This window comes from Ceratotherium simum, chromosome 18 (assembly GCF_057802395.1).
Source record: "Ceratotherium simum simum isolate JZ-2026a chromosome 18, ASM5780239v1, whole genome shotgun sequence".
NCBI lineage: Eukaryota > Metazoa > Chordata > Mammalia > Perissodactyla > Rhinocerotidae > Ceratotherium > Ceratotherium simum.
Window position 1 is genome coordinate 42,828,227 of NC_141917.1, and position 18,786 is coordinate 42,847,012.

General features: G+C 35.5%; 1 protein-coding gene across 4 annotated transcripts in view; it reads right to left on the bottom strand.

Annotated features, from left to right (window-relative positions):
* The window catches only part of IL6ST (interleukin 6 cytokine family signal transducer), a 64,463-nt gene that overhangs the window by 13,746 nt on the left and 31,931 nt on the right, over positions 1–18,786 (bottom strand). For 3 of the 4 annotated variants that reach the window (XM_014781644.2, XM_087443288.1, XM_004422827.3), the window contains 10 exons: positions 17,783–17,949; positions 16,814–16,968; positions 14,866–15,025; positions 12,327–12,409; positions 11,425–11,635; positions 10,654–10,836; positions 8,233–8,334; positions 7,921–8,067; positions 7,242–7,382; positions 3,513–3,609 (listed from right to left, as the gene is read on the bottom strand). In XM_014781644.2, the coding sequence (XP_014637130.1) occupies positions 3,513–3,609; positions 7,242–7,382; positions 7,921–8,067; positions 8,233–8,334; positions 10,654–10,836; positions 11,425–11,635; positions 12,327–12,409; positions 14,866–15,025; positions 16,814–16,968; positions 17,783–17,949 (1,446 nt within the window). The remainder of the gene's footprint in view (positions 1–3,512; positions 3,610–7,241; positions 7,383–7,920; positions 8,068–8,232; positions 8,335–10,653; positions 10,837–11,424; positions 11,636–12,326; positions 12,410–14,865; positions 15,026–16,813; positions 16,969–17,782; positions 17,950–18,786) is intronic. The other variant, XM_014781643.2, reaches the window with a different exon arrangement.

Consider the following 18,786-nt stretch of genomic DNA (forward strand, 5'->3'; position numbering starts at 1 on the left):
CTGACGACTGAATAAAGAACATGTGGTATATATCTACAATGGAATACTACTCAGCCATAAGAAAAGACAAAATCGTCCCATTCGCAACAACATGGATGGACCTTGAAGGTATTATGTTAAGTGAAATAAGCCAGACAGAGAAAGACAAACACCATATGATTTCACTCACATGTGGAAGATAAACTAACACATGGACAAAGAGAACAGATTAGTGGTTACCAGATGGGAAGGGGGTTGGGCGGTAGGGATAAGGGGTAAAGGGGCACATTTATATGGTGACTGACAAATAATAATGTACAACTGAAATTTCACAATGTTATAAACTATTATTATGACCTCAATTAAAAAAAAAAGAAAATTTGAAACTAATAAACATCTGCATAGCCACCACCCCAAATTCACACACACACACACAAAGTTCAAATATAAAAATAAAAATGAGTAATAAGATCCTACCAGACTGACTCTACTGTGGGAACAACTATAAAATCTGGACATAATACGAAAAGCAATCAAGTTAACAACATAGATGAACAATCAACCAATCACTGGATAAATTCCTTGAAAGACAAATTACCAAAAGAGACTGAAAAAGAAAACTTCAATAACCCGATATTTATAAAGAAATTGAATTTTTTTTGTGTGTGTGAGGAAGATCAGCCCTGAGCTAACATCCATGCCAATCTTCCTCTTTTTGCTGAGGAAGACTGGCTCAGAGCTAACATCTATTGCCAATCCTCCTCCTTTTTTCTCCCCAAAGCCCCAGTAGATAGTTGTATGTCATAATTGCACATCCTTCTAGTTGCTGTACGCGGGACGCCGCCTCAGCATGGCCGGACAAGCGGTGCGTCGGTGGACGCCCGGCATCCGAACCCGGGCCGCCAGTAGCGGAGCACGCACACTTAACTGCTAAGCCACGGGGCTTGCCCCCCGAAATTGAATTTTTAATTAAAAATCTTCCCACAAAGAAAAATCTCAGGCCCAGATGGCTTCATTTGTAAATTGTATCAAACACTTAAAGAGGAAATAATACCGATTCTACAAAAACTCTCCCAGAAAATAGAGGAGGTAACAAGTCCCCATTAATTTTCTGAGGCCATTCATTTTATGAGAGAATCTATATTACCCTGATTCCAAAACTAGACAAAGACATCATAAAAAAAGTACAGGCCAATATTATTCATGAACATAGAGGCAAACATTATTAACATGCTGAATCCAGCAAAAGCCAAGGAATGAAAGGATGGTTTAAAATCTGAAAATCAATGAATAAAATTCACCATATTCATGGAAGAAAAGAGAAAAATCATATGATCATCTCAATAGATACAGAAAAAGCATTTGACAAAATTCAACAACGATTCATGACAAAAACTCTCAGCAAATAGAAATTTTAAAGAACTTCCATAATTTACAGCTAATGTCACATGCAATGGTGAAAGAGCGAATGCTTTCTCCCCTAAAATCAGGAATAACGGAAAGATGTTGGCTCTCACCACTTCCATTCAACATTGTACTGGAGGTCTTAGCACATTCAGAAAATGAACTGAAAGCCTAAAGATTGGAATAACTATCTTTACTCACAGGCAACATGACTGTATATGCAGAAAATCCTATGGAATCCAAAAAGCTACTAGAGTAAATGCATTTATCAAGGTCTCAGTATACAAGATCAATATATTAAAAAAAATCAATTATATTTCTATACACTAGCCATGAACAACTAGAAAATAAAAATTTTTTAAAACTCCATTTACAAGAGTATAAATAATACTTAGGAATAAATTTAACATAAGATATGCAAGGCCTGTCCACTGAAAACTACAACACATTTCAAAAGGAAATTAAAGGAAACCCAGAAGTATACCATGTTTATGGACTGAAACACTCATGTGACTCATGAACATGTGAACTCATGTTCAGATTGCATTTTTCCCTAAACTGATTTATAGAGTCAATAAAATCCCAATCAAAATTCTAACATGCTTTTTTTAAGAAAATTGATTAGCTGATATTAAATTTTATATGAAAAGGCAAAGCCAAAATAATTTTCAAAAATAAGATATTGGAGGAATTCCACTACCTGCTCTCAAAACTTACCATAGGGCTATAATAATCAAGACAATGTGATATTGGCATGAATAGACATATAGATCAATGGAACAGAATTGAGAGTTCACAACTAGATCCAGATTTATACAGATAATTGATTTTGGCAAAAGTATCAAGGCAATTCAATGGGAAAAGACAGTCTTTTCAATAAATGATGCTGGAATGGCTAGCTATATCTACAGAAAAAAATAAACTTCGACCCTGACCTCACACCATGCACAAAAATTCTAAATAGATAATAAACATAGAGCTAAAGTGATTAAAATTCTAGAGGAAAACATAGGAGAACATATTTGTGACATTGGGTTAGGCAAAGATTTCTTAGAACATAAAATGTAAGAACCATACAAAAAAACCTAATAAAATAGACTTCATCAAAATTAAAAACTTGCTTTTCTGAAGTCACAGTTAAGAAAACAAAAAGGCAAGCCACAGACCAGAATTTGCAAAACATATATTTGACAAAAATTTTGTAACCAGAATATATAAAGAACCCTTACAGCTCAATATTGACAAACAACCCAACTTAAAAATGGGCAAAAGATTTCAAAAAACACATTACAAAGCAAGATGTATAAGTGGCACATGAAAAGATCCATTACTAGTTATCACGGAAATGGAAATTAAAACCACAATGAGATAGCACTATCCACCCATGAGAAAGAATGGCTAAAATTAAAAACCCTGACAATACCAAGTGTTGGTGAAGATACATAACAATTTGAACTCTCAAACTGCTGTTGGGAATACAACATGGTGTAGCCACTCTGAAGAACAGTTTAACAGTTTCTTATCAAGTTAAATACACACTTGACCATACGACCCAGCAATCCCACTATTAGGTATTTACTCAAGATAAATGACATATGCCCACACAAAGATCTGTATGCAAATACTCACTGCAACATTATTCATCATAGCCAAAAATGAAAGAAACAACCGGAACTTCCATAACAGATGTATGGATAAATAAATTTTGATACATCTATACTATAGAATACTAGTCAGCAATAAAAAGGAGAAAAAGATTAGTATATGCAACAACACAGGTGAATCTCAAAAATATTCTAAGCAAAAGATGTCATACACAAAAGACTACATGCTGTTTGATTCTACTTATATGAAATCCCAGAAAAGGCAAAAACTACAGTCACATAAAGCAAATCAGTGATTGCCTGGAGCCAGGGCTTGAGGGAGAAGAAAGACTACAAAACAGAATGAGGAAACGTTTTAGGGTGATGGACATATTCTCTATCTTGACTGTGGTGGTAGTTATACATCTGTATACATTTATAAAAATTCATCAAACTGTACACTTAAAATGGGTGAATTTTATTGCATGTAAATTATAGCTCAATAAAACTGGGGAAAAATGCAAAAATATGAATAAGGGTACTTACAGGTCTCGCTTATTAAAGCAGAACAATACTCCCAAAAGGGTTGTCAATAGGAATGCTAAGCAAACAGGTACAACTATGGCTTCAATTTCTCCTTGAGCTAAAAAAACAGAAAAGAGTAAGAAGGAAAATAATTGTTGACACATACGTTAAAGAGAAATAATGCAACTTCCCAACCAGATTACTGTTGAAAAGATGAAATACTGTCTTAATTTTTTTTACAGTCTTTTCAAACTAAGTATTTTCCTCCCTCTGTTCTTGACAGATCATATCCTAGCCACTTATGCCTTACACAGTAAGGCCACAGAGTAAGCATACAATATTATGTTGGCTGGGGGAATAAAATTAGTTCAGTTGATTGGACAGATAATCCACCTGGTAAGTTAGAGCTTTCAAACTTAACCATTTATTACATTTATGATCTGCACTTGGCAGAATCTTAGCAAAAGCTTATCTTTGAGTTCTATGAGTATTGGGTAGAATTGCAAAAGCTCTAAAACAATCTTAGTAATTGAACTACAGGGGCCGGTCCCGTGGCTTAGCGGTTAAGTGCGTGCGCTCCGCTACTGGTGGCCCGGGTTCGGATCCCGGGAGCGCACCGATGCACCGCTTCTCCGGCCATGCTGAGGCCGCGTCCCACGTACAGCAACTAGAAGGCTGATCTTCCTCACAAAAAAAATAAAAATAAAAAAATAATTGAACTACAAATGTAACCTACAAGGAATAAAAATGTAACCTTTAGGAAAATTTTTAATAGTTATTAATAGTTATTTACTATTTTTAAAAATGATATATCTGATATAGGGCTAAGAATTTTAGGAGAATCTTAAATGGCACAAGGAGTGGCAGAAGCAGGAATATCATCATCTAAAAAGCAACAAGCCTGAGATTCCTAAATACCACATGAACCTCTATCTGCATTTAAAAGAGGGCTTATTGATCAAATGAATCCACTAAATTTATATTGGAGATTTTTTTTTTTGTGAGAAAGATCAGCCCTGAGCTAACATCCGTGCCAATCCTCCTCCTCTTTTTCCCCAAAGCCCCAGTAGATAGTTGTATGTCATAGTTGCACACCCTTCTAGTTGCTGCATGTGGGACGCGGCTTCAGCATGGCCAGAGAAGCGGTGCATCCGTGTGCACCCGGGGTCTGAACCCTGGGCTGCCAGTAGCGGAGCGTGCGCACTTAACTGCTAAGGCACAGGGCAGGCCCGGAGATATTTTTTAATGATTTACCTTATGGTTGTTTCCGGTTAACTCCTCTAGCCCCCTTTTAATTAGTCTTTTACAGCAAAAATGTATGAAAGTAATATTGCAGTCATATAATATTCACTAAGTCTTATCTCTTTATCACACATATCCCTTTGTAAGCAACTTTACATCCTACGAAACCCAGGAAATCAAGAAATCAGATCAACCCTTGGGAATAAACTATAGGTTGGCAAATATTAACTCTTGAATGCTAAGGTTCTCATACATATATACACCAAATCAAATTCAGGCAGAACCTTCCTTTTATTGCTGCTAAACTTCTGCTTATTATATTTTCATGCTTTGGACCTTTACTCATGCTGCTCTAAGATGGCTGCTTCTTCCTATCTGTCCACATCCTAACTTCAAGGGCTCAAGTATCTTTGCTCCACAAAACCTTTGTTGAAGGTAAAACTCCCCCCACCAATATCTTTGAATTCCTACTCTAATTACTGTCTAAATGGCCCAAATGGCTTTCCATTTGTTTTGTTTACTTATGCTGTATTTTTTCAACTAAGCTATAAGGTCCTTGGGAGCAAGGCCCATGCCACATGAAGAAACCATAATGAATCCATAAAATAGATAGGTCAGTGAAAAAAGCAGGTCATGAAGTAATACTACTAGGTATGATCTAATTTTGGAAAAAATGTATGCATAGAAAAGACTAGAAGGATATACAAACATGTTAAGAGATTATTTTAGATGAGGGATTAGGAATGATTTTTCTTCCTCTTTGTATTTTACTGTATAGTCTAAATTCCCTATAATGAACATTACTTTTATAATCAGGATAATATTTAAAAGTTTATTATTTTTACTTTTCTAAAGATCATGGCACAAAGTTTTATTTCAAATATTATTTGTTACATATATATTCTATTAACATGTCACCACAAATCTTATCCCAGAAACTATATTCACTATTGGCCATCACAGCAAAGCTGAGGATCTTTTATTACCTATTTTACGTAGTCACTCACCCATTTATTCTCATTCAACAATCATTCAACCAACAAGGAATATGGAGCTTACTATTTATTATTTACTGTGTTGGTACTTGGGGGTAGGGGTTACAAATACAATTACAGTAAAATAAGGTAATTTCTATAATGATTCAAAATGTAGTAAGAACAAAAAAGAATGCAGCTTAAGTCTGCCTTAGGGAGGCTACAGAAACAGCCAAAACAGAGAAGGTGAGAACCTAACCTAGAGCAACACACCAGGAAAAGACAGAAAAAGGTGGAGAAAATGATGAGAAGCTTAGGGTCAAAGAAAAAGATTATGAAAGGGCATAGACAAGTAGTAATTAGAAGGTATGATCAATAGGACTTGATACTTGGCTTATGTAAATGAAAAAGATACGAAGAAATTGCATCTACGTGTCTGGTTTTGGCAGAGTTGGATGGTTGCGGCATGGAACAAAGAAAGATAAATGTATTTGGGAAGGAAAGAGAGGATGGCTGAAGTCATAGACAGGGAGTTTGAATAGGCAGATAAGAAAATAGAGCCAAGAACAGAGCCCTGCAGAATACAAACAATTTACAAGCAGAGTGAAAAGGAAATCAAGAAGGAAGTACCAGAAAGGGAATAGACTCAGGAGAGTGCTATTAGAAAAACAAAGAGGGCCGGCCCCGTGGCTTGGTGGTTAAGTGCGCGCGCTCTGATGCTGGTGGCCTGGGTTCGGATCCCGGGTGCGCACCGAGGCACCACTTCTCCGTCCATCCTGAGGCCGAGTCCCACATACAGCAACTAGAAGGATGTGCAGCTATGACATACAACTATCTACTGGGGCTTTGGGGGGGAAAATAAATAAAATAAAATCTTTAAAAAAAAAAAGAAAAACAAAGAAAAGGTTAAAAGAACCAAGGTAAGAGGCAGTTTCAAGGATGGAGAGGCCAACAGAGTCAAAGACTGAGAAGTGTAGGAAAAAAAGATGAAGCCTAAAAAGCACGCATTGGATATGACAACTAAGAGGTCTTCTATGAGTGACACCAGAGAGGTGTCAGTGGACTGGTGGGCTGGAAGCCTGGTTTCAGGAGGTTAAAGACTGAGCTGGAGGTATGGAAGAGAGGAGACTGCAAGGGTGGACTAGTCTTTCCAGCAACCTGCCTAAAAAAGGAAGGAACAAGAGAAGAAGGAAAGAGACGACACCCAAGTTTTACCAGTGAAAAAATGAACCCATTTAGAAAGACATACAAATTCTTTTGGGATTTATAGAGTATAGGTGAAATTAGTCAGAAACAGTTAATGAAACTACAAAAAAGGTGAAGAAAAATATTTTCTATAGTTTAAAGGAACAACCAAAACCAGAAAAACAACAATATAACAATCATCATTTATTTATTAACACTTCATTTCTATGAACCCAAAGATGTACTTTTAATAAAATTTTAGCATATACACTAAGTCAGTATTAGTATGATTAAATTTTAAAAAGAAAGAAAGAGAAGAAAAGAAAGATCAAAAGTCATTATTTCTTACCAAACTTCGGTGTGGTAAAAGTGAATTCTGGCCCATCCTTTCCACCTTCGTCTGTGTACGCTGCCATTCGTACCATGTATAAAGTGTCACTAGTCAAAGAGGACAGTGTATATTCTGTGTGGGAAGAATCCACATTCACAGCTAGAAGAAATCAATAAGTGTGCTTTATTCAACTATTCAATGTTTTTGCTTCATTTGGCCTATATTTGACATTGTGAAAGCATTAAAAAAGGAATATAAATATAATTTATCAGAAAACAACTTTCATAACTCTGACAATATTATTCTATAAGTGCAACACAATATTTCTTTAACAGTACAACCATAAGGCATATTCTCAGGTGTCTCTTTTTGAGGATAATATACTATATAGTCATTGTCACTTAACAACAGGGATACATTCTGAGAAATGCATCATTAGGCGATTTCGTCGCCATGTGAACATCATTGAGTATACGTATACAAAGCTAAATGGTATAACCTACTACACACCTAGGCTACATGGTACTAATCTTACGGGACCACTGTTGTATGTGCGGTCTGTTGTTAACCAAAAACATCGTTATGTGGTGCATGACTATACTAAGATGCGTAACATAAGAAAATGAGACTTAAGTTAGTATTTAAAAACTTAAGGAAAAAAACATCTGATTCTTAATAACTGATATCGTTTTATTACCAGTTTCATTTCCAATGATAGTTCTATAAAATATAGTATAATTTCTGATAAATCCATTCTGAACATCCACAGGAAGTTGGTCCCACTCTAAGACAGCTTCATTTTTCCCCACTTTTTTTGTCCGAACAGTAGGTCCTTTGGAAGGTGCTGGAACAGAATAAAGGTATTTGCTAACTGAAAATCATTAGAATTTAGTAAAATTTTATCATGAAATTATTTGAACATAATGAGACATATTTTCATTTAAAGGGCTAAAATGTCTTTGTTAATACAAAACCCAACATTTTTCAAAGAAAGTGAGTTTGTACTTACGAGCTTGTTTAAGGTATGCCTTTATAGACTCAGGGCTTCCTGGTCCGTCAGCATATACTGGAGTAACTGTTATCAAATAACATTTGCTCTCTGCTAGGTTCCCTAAAGTAAGAATAGTAGATTAAGCGTCTTTTTTCCCTATAACAAAAAAGTCTAATTCCATTATTTATTTTTATATTATAATTTCATGATGATTGTACTTTTAACACTTCAGCTTTTTAAGCAAGCATCGCCTTTTGTGTACCAGACTCAAGCTTAATAAAGTAAAACTGTTAATAAAAGTAAAAGGTTACTTTTATTGCCAATACAGTGGATAAAAAAAAAATTTATATTGTCAATAAAAGTAACAATTGCGTTTATATTCAGGATTTACAAAACAGTGATCTCAAATTATCCTGGGTCTTACTTATAGTTTGACAATTTAGTACATCTTACTTAATTCTCTGAGGACTGCCTAATGAGCAAGCCACTATTAAGAGCTAGGGAAAGCACTAATGGCCCTGGTTTCTCAGGTGACTGGGAAAAAAAGAATTAGTGTTATTTCCCCCAGAAAGTCACACAATTTTAAAAGAAAAAATTATCTTTAATACTTCCTTTATTTATAATCTCTCCAAATTAACGAAGTAATCTATCTATTCCTTTAGCACACAACAGTAAAATTCTTCTTTTTCTACAGCATTTTATCTGTCCATATCAGAAAATAAGGTGTTTGTTATACTGAAGTTTATACTGTCAACAACAACTTGTATTTCCCTATTGTTCATGAAGTTACATATGCTCCTTTACCTTCTTACACAGAGTTATCTTTTCTTGATGACTCAATAATATCAAGAGGATGAATAATTTTTATATTCTGCTGTAACACAGCGATATTATCAGGGCTACTGAGCTATATGGGGCTACCTGTACAACCTGAAGGTCTCCAGAGCCTATGCTATGCTTTATTTAAAAAGTTTCTGGGCTGGCCCAGTGGTGTAGTGGTTAAGTCCAACGCGTTCTACTTCGGCAGCCTGGGTTTGTGGGTTTGGATCCTGGATGTGGACCTACACCACTTGTCAGCCATGCTGTGGCAGTGACCCACATACAAAATGGAGGAAGACTGGCACAGATGTTAGCTCAGGGTGACTCTTCCTCAAGGAAAAAAAAGAGGAAGATTGGCAACAGTTGTTAGCTCAGAGCAAATCTTCCTCAGCAAAATAAAAAAGTTTCTATTGTCCAGTTATTACTAATCTGTCTCCTCTCTAGCTCTAATCTGCTTTTAATTTGATAAGGTTGATAAACTAGAAACCAAGTTTATTAAAATTGTATATTAAATAATAGGTTAATGAGGGGCAAACAGCCTATTTTACGAATAAAGCTCACAAATTTTAATGCATGTATGTCTTTGCTTAGAGCTTTTCTCTGATTAATCGTATTATTTATAGCTGAATTCTAATGGTTATCCTTCTTTACTAAAAAAACACAGAAGCTGAGTGTTTTTGTTTTCTCTTTAAAGTTGTTATATCACTTTAAAGCCACTTAATTAGTACTATAAAACGCAGAGCAATCCACTTTGGAGCTCTATAATATCATTACTTTCTGTCCTTCATTAGTACTTTTAAATACATAGTACAACTAAGAGACATAAGAAAATCTGAGCTCTAGTTCTGCATCCCCTGTTCAACAGCTATAAGAAGTCAATAAGCATTGAGGGTATTATGCAAAGTGAAATAACTCAGATGGAGAAGGTCAAATACCGTATGATTTCCTTCATTAAGTAGTAGATAATAACAACAATAAACAAACACATAGAGACAGAGATTGGATTGGTGGTTACCAGAGGGGAAGGGGGGAGGGAGGAGGGCGAAAGGTGGTGTGTGTGTGGTGATGGGTTGTAATTAGTATTTGAGTGGTGAACATGATGTAATCTATGCAGAAATAGAAGTATAATGATGTACACCTGAAATTTATACAATGTTATACACCAATGTTACTGCAATAAACAAAAAATTAAAAAAAAAAAAAGTCAATAAGTTATCCAGATGCTATCGGAAAGTATTTTCTCACTGAAAGATGAGGGAGTTAAATCAGGTACAGAGAACATACAACTAGTTAGCAGCAGAGCTTGGTTTATCTAACATTTCTCTCTTACTTTACAGGTTTGTGAGCATTCCTTTGATGATCAAAACAACATTGGAGTATAGAAAGAAGATAGTTATTAACCCCGCCTTGTCCATAAACAGACTCTGCAGTTCAGAGGGATTAAGTGTGACTTGCTGAGTCATACATCTAGTAAACTAGATGCAACTAGTAACTATGCTAAATTAGAAGTCTTTTCAATGGACCGCAATGCCTATAAAGCAGAAAAGAATATGTAAAAGAAAAATCTGTCTGAAGAGTTAGAAAAAGGATATCAGCTTAAATGTTTCTAGCCAGGTATACCTCTTAAATAGGTGCGATGTACGGTACCGTCTTCTTGTTGCCAGTCTGGGATACAGGGCAATGTATCCGATAACACACACCACTCCAGTATATATTTGTTTACAGATCCATTTGTAGCAGTCCATTCTACCCAAAGCACATTATCTTTGGGAAAGGCTTTAAGATCCATTACAGGGTGAGTAGCTTTAAAAACAAAGTTTGAATACTGGTATGATAAAATGAACATTTAAAAATTTGAAATTTCGATATTTTACACTCATTTTTATAACCATGTGCTCTATCTTGCTATCAGTTTTTGTAGCATATAATTTTAACATGTATTTGCATAAATTAAAGCACTTTATTATAATTCACATGTAAAGTAGTCAATTTATTTTGAAACTTAAATTCTCCCTCTCCTAAAACTCTCCTAATGTTTTGTGCATAGAAATTGCAATTTTTTCTTCTTTGAAATCTACAGATAAAGCTATAGATAAACAATATATTTAAGTCATATGCATATAAAGTTCACAAAATCTTAAAACAATATTTAAAAAAACAGATAAGTAATCAGAAAATGATTAAATGAACTAAGTAGCTTTCTGAAAAGTTTAAGTGAGCCACATAATGATGGAACAGATTATTTGGCTGCTGACTGATTTCTGAAAATACAATCATTGCTGATACTGAGGAGACAGTCTTAGAATACTTATGCTTTTTTATGGGAGCCCTGACCATACTTAACCACCTTTTCCCATCCATTAAGTCAGGCTCCATCTCACAGACACAAACCTTGAAAGTCACAGGCAGGGATAGTTAGAACAGATGCATCTGATTTGCCAACCAGATTTCTTGCTGTTAGAGTTGCTATATAGCGATCATTTGTGAGGTTTACTGTCAGTTCTGTGCCATTAACTGTGTAATTTTGTAAACGTGATTTCCATCTTGTGACAGTCACTTCATAATCCAAGATTTTTCCATTGGCTTCAAAAGGAGGCAATGTCTATAATAAAATAGTTTATTTTACAAATATATTTCTTTTATTAAAGATTAACGTAAATCTTAAAGTTAATCAGTTATTTAATTCTGCTTTTAATGTTAAATCTCTAAATATTTACTTGGAAGGGACTGGCAACTTCATTTTGAACTCACTACTAAAGTAAAACTACTACATACTGAATGAAGAGTAAAGGCATGACTTCAACTAAGAGGAAAAGTAGCAACATTCTTTCAGCTTTTAGTTCTGTATACAACTCTGCACTGTGGCTATGTGGGTCTAAATTATTCTAGGCCTGAGTATTCCTCTCTACATTTCAGTATGATCCACTCATGCACATTTATGAAGTGCACAAAAATTTTATATTTCCTATTATTGGCATCCATTTTGATTACCCAAAACCTTTATTAATTATTTTCTGTGAGGCATTCAGGAAAGTTCAATAAAAGACAACATCTTTCTTCTGACAGAACGTTCATAAAACTGTGCTAAGTATCTATGAGGTATTACGTGCAGTTTATGAATCTGACTTCTGTGTAGTATATACAAAGCTCCATGTGTTTATTTATTAAAAAGTTATCAAATGCTTTGCTGATATTAAGATAGATAAAAATTTAAGTTAAAAAACTCCACTCATAATACCATATAAAATGTATTTATATGAGATTAAAAAATATAAATATGCAATTTTTTTTACCTTCCATATGAGTTGCACAGATCTATGGCCATGAGTACGGGATGGCTCGATCTTATACCAGAAACTTGGTGCCTTGGATGGTCCTAAAGGAATACATAAACTTTTTAAAATAAAAGTTTTTACTGTAACAATAAAATAAAATCCTAGAAATTATAATGTTCTTGCCCTTCAATGACATGGTGTCTTTAACTCTTTCTTTATACCAGCATTTTGCCAACCCAACACAATATGCCTAGGACTTCCTTTATTTAGGGTAAGAGCTTGATGATTTAGATTATATTGGGAACTGTTTTCTAAGCTTAAAATTGTAAAGCTATAAATATATCCTAAGCAATAACCAAAGATGCAACACTATTTCTTACGACAAAAAATAAAATTGAAAAATCATATTTAAGATACATGATTAAACCCCCTAAATATATATATGTAGGAATCTAAAATAAATTAAAATAAATGGAGTAAATGTAGTATAAGTTTATTACCTTATGTTGGCATGATTCAGTGTAATAGGATATAATAAAAATGAATTCACAGGATTGTTGTGATAATCATCAACCACGTCAAAAAGCACTTTATAAAACAAAGTATGAAATGCTAGTAATTAGGATTTAAAAATTCTTGTAGGGTCAACTGATTTTTCAAAACTTTTATAATATAATCACAAAATACGGTATTCAATAGAATAAAAAAGGATCTGAATAAAATCTAAGCAGTGATGTGTTGATCATGAAGAGGCAATTACAGATGACAAAACAGAGAAACGAGGAAAAGCAGACCAGGAAGGCTGGGGAAAAGGCTTGCTGGTACAGGGGGTTCAAACAGATATGTTTTAGAGTATAGTGCAGCATCCAAAAAGAATAAAGAACATGAAATTATAAAGAAAATTTTATAGTCCAGAAATATTTCCTGAAGAGAACCTAGAGGCTTCATTTACTAAGTTAAAGAAATGCTTAATCCAATGGTTCATAACTTTTTGGGCTCCAGACATTTCTCTGGTTTGACAAAGGTTATGTATCATCTCCTCAGAAAATGCACAAAGCATCAACCACAATATTGTGTCTACATTTTAAAGTAGTTCAGGGCCGGCCTGGTGGCTTAGCGGTTAAGTGTGTGCGCTCCGCTACTGGCAGCCCGGGTTCGGATCCCAGGCATGCACTGAGGCACTGCTTCTCCGGCCATGCTGAGGCCGTGTCCCACATACAGCAACTAGAAGGATGTGCAACTATGACATACAACTATCTACTGGGGCTTTGGGGAAGAAAAAAAGAAGGAGGATTGGCAATAGATGTTAGCTCAGAGCCAGTCTTCCTCAGCAAAAAAAAAAAAAAAAAAAAAAGTAGTTCAGGTACTCCCCCAAACTGACCTAAGTACCTTTAACGGCCCCAAGAATCTCAGTTTAAGAATTCCTGGCCAAGACAACGGAATCTGGTTGAGGACCCCAAACCCGCAACAGCAGGACTGCTTTCTTTCCTGGCATTTACAAGAATGAAAGAAAATTATTAGCAGAGAAGTGTACTTTACTTTTCTGCCTATGGCATTCTCAATTCACATAACTATCTAAACCTTTAGCAGAGCTGGAAGTGAAGGGATATAGACGGTAGGGGAGGTTTTAAAGCCATGGCTGCTGCCACTGACACCTAAAGTGTGAGACTGTGATAGGAAAATGTTCAAAAAGAAAAATCTATATGCCATAGGACTATTTCTAGATGGCTACAGAAGAAATTAGTAATGTTAGCTGCTTTGGAGACGAAATCTTACTTTAGACCATATATCCTTTTACACCTTTTAGATTCTATACTATATGCATTGTATAATCATGGGAAAAAAAGAAAAATGAAAATCAACCAACCAACCAAAACTCCAAGATCTTTTTCCAGGGGCTTATCAAGTGCCGGTAGAAAAATATAAATAAAAAATATAGGGCCGGCCCCGTGGCTTAGCGGTTAAGTGCGCGCACTCCGCTGCTGGCGGCCCAGGTTCAGACCCCGGGGGGGCATAAACGCACCGCTTCTCTGGCCATGCTGAGGCCGCGTCCCACATACAGCAACTAGAAGGACGTGCAGCTATGACATACAACTATCTACTGGGGCTTTGGGGGTAAAAAATAAATAAAATTATTAAAAAATAAATAAATAAATAAATAAAAAATATAGTATAAATATCTTTCTGATGGTGAAGGTCTAAGGTATATTTTGCTAGATAGAGCGCTTTTAATGATTCAGGATATAATTCTCCACTTAGGGATATTTCTGGACCACTCTCCTTTAAAAAATGTTCTGGACTTATCAACCGTTAAGTCAATGGTTTTCTCATGGTATCTAAGACACCATCCCATGATAATTTTTTAGGTATCAAATAGATTTATACTATCAATAATGCAATTAAATTTTATATCTTGATGTCCTTAAAAATAAAAGTGTAAAACACTAGCTTGGCTAAAATGATCACAAAATAAGAAGCAATGATGTCTAATATGAGACACAGTTCATAGCCAGAATTCCAATGCTAGCTTTATTTCTTCATATACTTATTGACTTACTATCTTCATATGTGATCCCACTTGCTTCTTCACTCCAGTCACTCCAGAATCCTTTACCATCTGCCTTCATACAACGAATCCTAAACACATATTCTGTAAAAGGTTTAAGGTCCTGGACAGTGAATGAAGATCGAGTGGATGCTGTATCTTCAGGAGGAATCTGAAAATAAAGTGAATTTACCAACAATAAACCCAATGGTATTTACTATCGGTCTTCTAAAATGCTTAAGATTTTAGAAACTAATTTAATGAAACAAGACTAATAAATTAAACTCAGGATCTGGAGAGAAATAAATGTAAGTCAAAAAGCAGTCAAAATCAGTAAAGTTAACAGACTTGGGAAGTATGAAAACATCTATTACTAATCCTTTCTTCCTTTAGTTTTCTTTCTTCCATGGGGCTTATAACACTCAGGGTCTCAGCAGGAAAAAGATGGCACATTCCAATTAGAATTTAATTCAAGGAGAGTTTACTAAAGGGAATAAGGGCAGAGTGTAGGGAAACCTAGATAGTGTAGTCAGTACTCTGAGGCTTGTAGCTATTACCACCCCTAAGTCCAAAGGGATGAGGGAAGGTACCAGAACCTGGAAGAGGGTCAGATAGGAATAACTTGAGAGGAGCAGTGACCTTAGGCTGAGACACCTGGGGCAGCTCTAGGGAGGAAGCAGGGAAAACAAATGTGCTGATCTCACTTCTATCTCTCTCTCTTGCCAGGTCCCCTCCTCCCATTAACCAAACTCACTAGGCAACTAGAGGGAATAGGAACCCACATATGAAATCCATACAAGTCAGCAGCCCAAGACAAAGAGTAGGGTGAAGAAGGGTAGAGTATAAGATCTGGATAGGTAAAAGGAAGATATCTAGCCCAATCAAGAAAGACTAAAGCTATCATTGTAGATAAACTTGGTTTTCAGGAAAAAAGAGGAGACCAAACATAGATAAATAACTGGTTCTTTCTAGTATCAATTTCAATACTGGATAACAAAATAAGTGTCAGTCATTTTTCTACCAATGAATTAAGATGCTATGATATTAAAAAATATTTTAAAGAACTCGGGTATAGTATCCTCTCTGTACAACAGGAAGCATTAATCCATTTTGGTTTGTTGCTTTTTCTGGTTATATTCTGAGCCCTTTACATAAGTGGAATGGAGGACAAAAGTAGTAAGGTCATGGGCTCAATTTCCTTATAAGCTCATTATTGCAACCACAGAAACAAAGCAAAAGCACACTGTTAGTGGTAAATAGAGTTATAACAAAGAATATTAAGGGAAGTTCAATGCCATGGGGATAGCCTTTTAAAAAGCTCCAAGTATTCTTTTTGCTGACAGTATCATCTTTGGTTACACTGTTCTTTTCCTTTTCAGTCTTACAAGTTCCCCACCAAACCTATTCTCTACCTCAAGGGTTGGCAAACTTTCTATAAAGGGCTAGATAGTAAATATTTTAGGCTGTGGGCCAGATGGCCTCTGTTGCAACTACTGGACTCTTCCATTGTAGCACAAAAATAGCCAGAAACAATATGTGAACAAATGTGTGTGGCTATGTTCCAATAAAACTCTATTTACAAAAACAGGTGGCAGGCTGAATTTGGCCTGTAGATGTAGTTTGCCAACTTCTGCTCTACCTTATTCATATAATCTCCTCATTTTCACTCCATGTAATCTGCTTATTATTTGTGTTCCTTTCACCTCCCATCAAAAATGCTATTCCCTACCACCCTGCATCACTTCCATAATTTCACTTAAAAGCTACTGTATGCAGCAAAACTATATTTTCCATCTGGATGTCTTTCTGTCTGCCCTTGCTTGAAATACAGATCTAGAAGAGGTGTCAAGTAAAATATTTCACATAACCAGACACTTAAGACATTCAGAAAATGATTGGGACTTTTAGGTTAAAGGGTTGCAAGAAAGACCACCTGAATAAACAGTAACTTTCAATTTACCTGGCTCCAAGTTGAGGCATCTTTGGTCCTATATTGAATGTTATATTTCAGTGTTATAAAATTCTTAATATTTGAGTTGATCCATGTCAATTTTAAGATACTAGATAGTTCCTCTGAGTTGTTGACTGACAAATTATGTGGTGCATTGGGCTTCACTGAAGAATAAAATAAATTCCAATGTTTATCATATTTTAATTTCACAACTTCTTATATAAACTCAAATATACTCTTTACATTTTCTTTATTTCACAATATTAATTTATTCTTACCAAATAAACTAATTTCTCTGAAAACAATGCTACACCATAGTATTATAAATGGAAAGAAAAGCTTTCTAAAGAAACTTTAGTTTTCCTTGTCACTTTATTACATTTGTTAATCTTTTCACGTTCAGATATCAAAAGATAATTAAATGTTTATGATTTATAAAATTTTAAAAAGAATAAAAATGGAACAGGTATACTATGATTACAATGCTGTAAAATATTTGATAATTGGACAAATACTAGAATATCCAAAGTAAAAATAGCTGTGAGTGTCCTGGGATTATGGATATTTTTCTTTTTCCAAATTATTCTTAATGTTGTTGATAAAATGAATTTGTATGGCCGGCCCCGTGACCTAGTGGTTAAGTGCATGTGCTCCGCTGCTGGTGGCCTGAGTTCGGATCCCGGGCGCACACCAATGCCCAGTTTGTCAGGCCATGCTGTGGCAGCGACCCATATAAAGTGGAGGAAGATGGGCACAGATGTTAGCCCGGGGCCAGTCTTCCTCAGCAAAAAAAGGAGGATTGGCATGGACGTTACCTCGGGGCTGGTCTTACTTACAAAAAAACAAAAAGGAATTTGTAAAAGTCACTAAGATAATAAAATAAATGCTTGTTTCTACATTAATTAAAATCTAAAAACTACTTTAATTTTTAAACCACTGTATATTCTAATAAATTCTCAAATTCAGATTTATAACTACCTTTATCTATAGGATCAAAATTGATATGATCTGATGTAACCTTCCCAAGGGCATTCTCTGCTTCTACCCAGACTTCAATGTTGACAAAATACACAGGAGAATAATCCACAGTGCATGAGGTGGGGGTATCACGTTTTGCTTCACAATCATCAAACTTCTCTGTTGCCCTAAATGCAAAAAAGGAGGAATCAGTCATTAAAAATAGATTTCAAAAAATGAGAGTGAAAAGGCTACTCGAAAAGAGTTTGATGAGACCCAGATTATTATAGCTTAGAATAAATAAGTTAATTCCCTTAAATTTGGAATAAATTATGATCACTAAAAACAAAATTTCTTAAAAGGTAATTTGTTTTTCCTTACAACTGAGTTTGATGTCTATCCTAAAATGCAGGGGCCTGCCCGGTGGCGCAAGTGGTTAAGTGTGCGTGCTCCGCTGCGGTGGCCCGGCATTCGCCGGTTCGGATCCCGGGCACGCACCGACGTGCCACTTGGCAAGCCATGCTGTGACAGCATCCCATATAAAGTGGAGGAAGATGGGCACGGATGTTGGCCCAGGGCCAGTCTTCCTCAGCAAAAAAACAGGAGGACTGGCAGATGTTGGCACAGGGCTGATCTTCCTTACCAAAAAAAAAAAAAAAAAAAAATGCAAAATATTTTCAAGTTTTTAGTCCAAGAATATTACATTTAGAATATGCTCTATTCCTGTTGACCTTTCTCCAAAAATTATTTAATTCCTGTGATCTTAGTACTGTTTCTTTCCTTTCCTGAGAGGGAATCTTTCCTGTACCAGCAATGTCTTCTTTAGGCCCAGTGTGCTTTTTCTAAGCACAATATGCTAGGAGGTGATAGGAGGACAGGGATAAGAATTTCTGTCATCCCCAAAAGTTCCCTCAGCCTCTTTCTAGTCAAACCCAGGCAACCACTTTTTGATTTCTATCACCACAGAAAGTTACAAGTGATATTACTATATTTACTCACATATGTTTAAATTACACATCAATTAA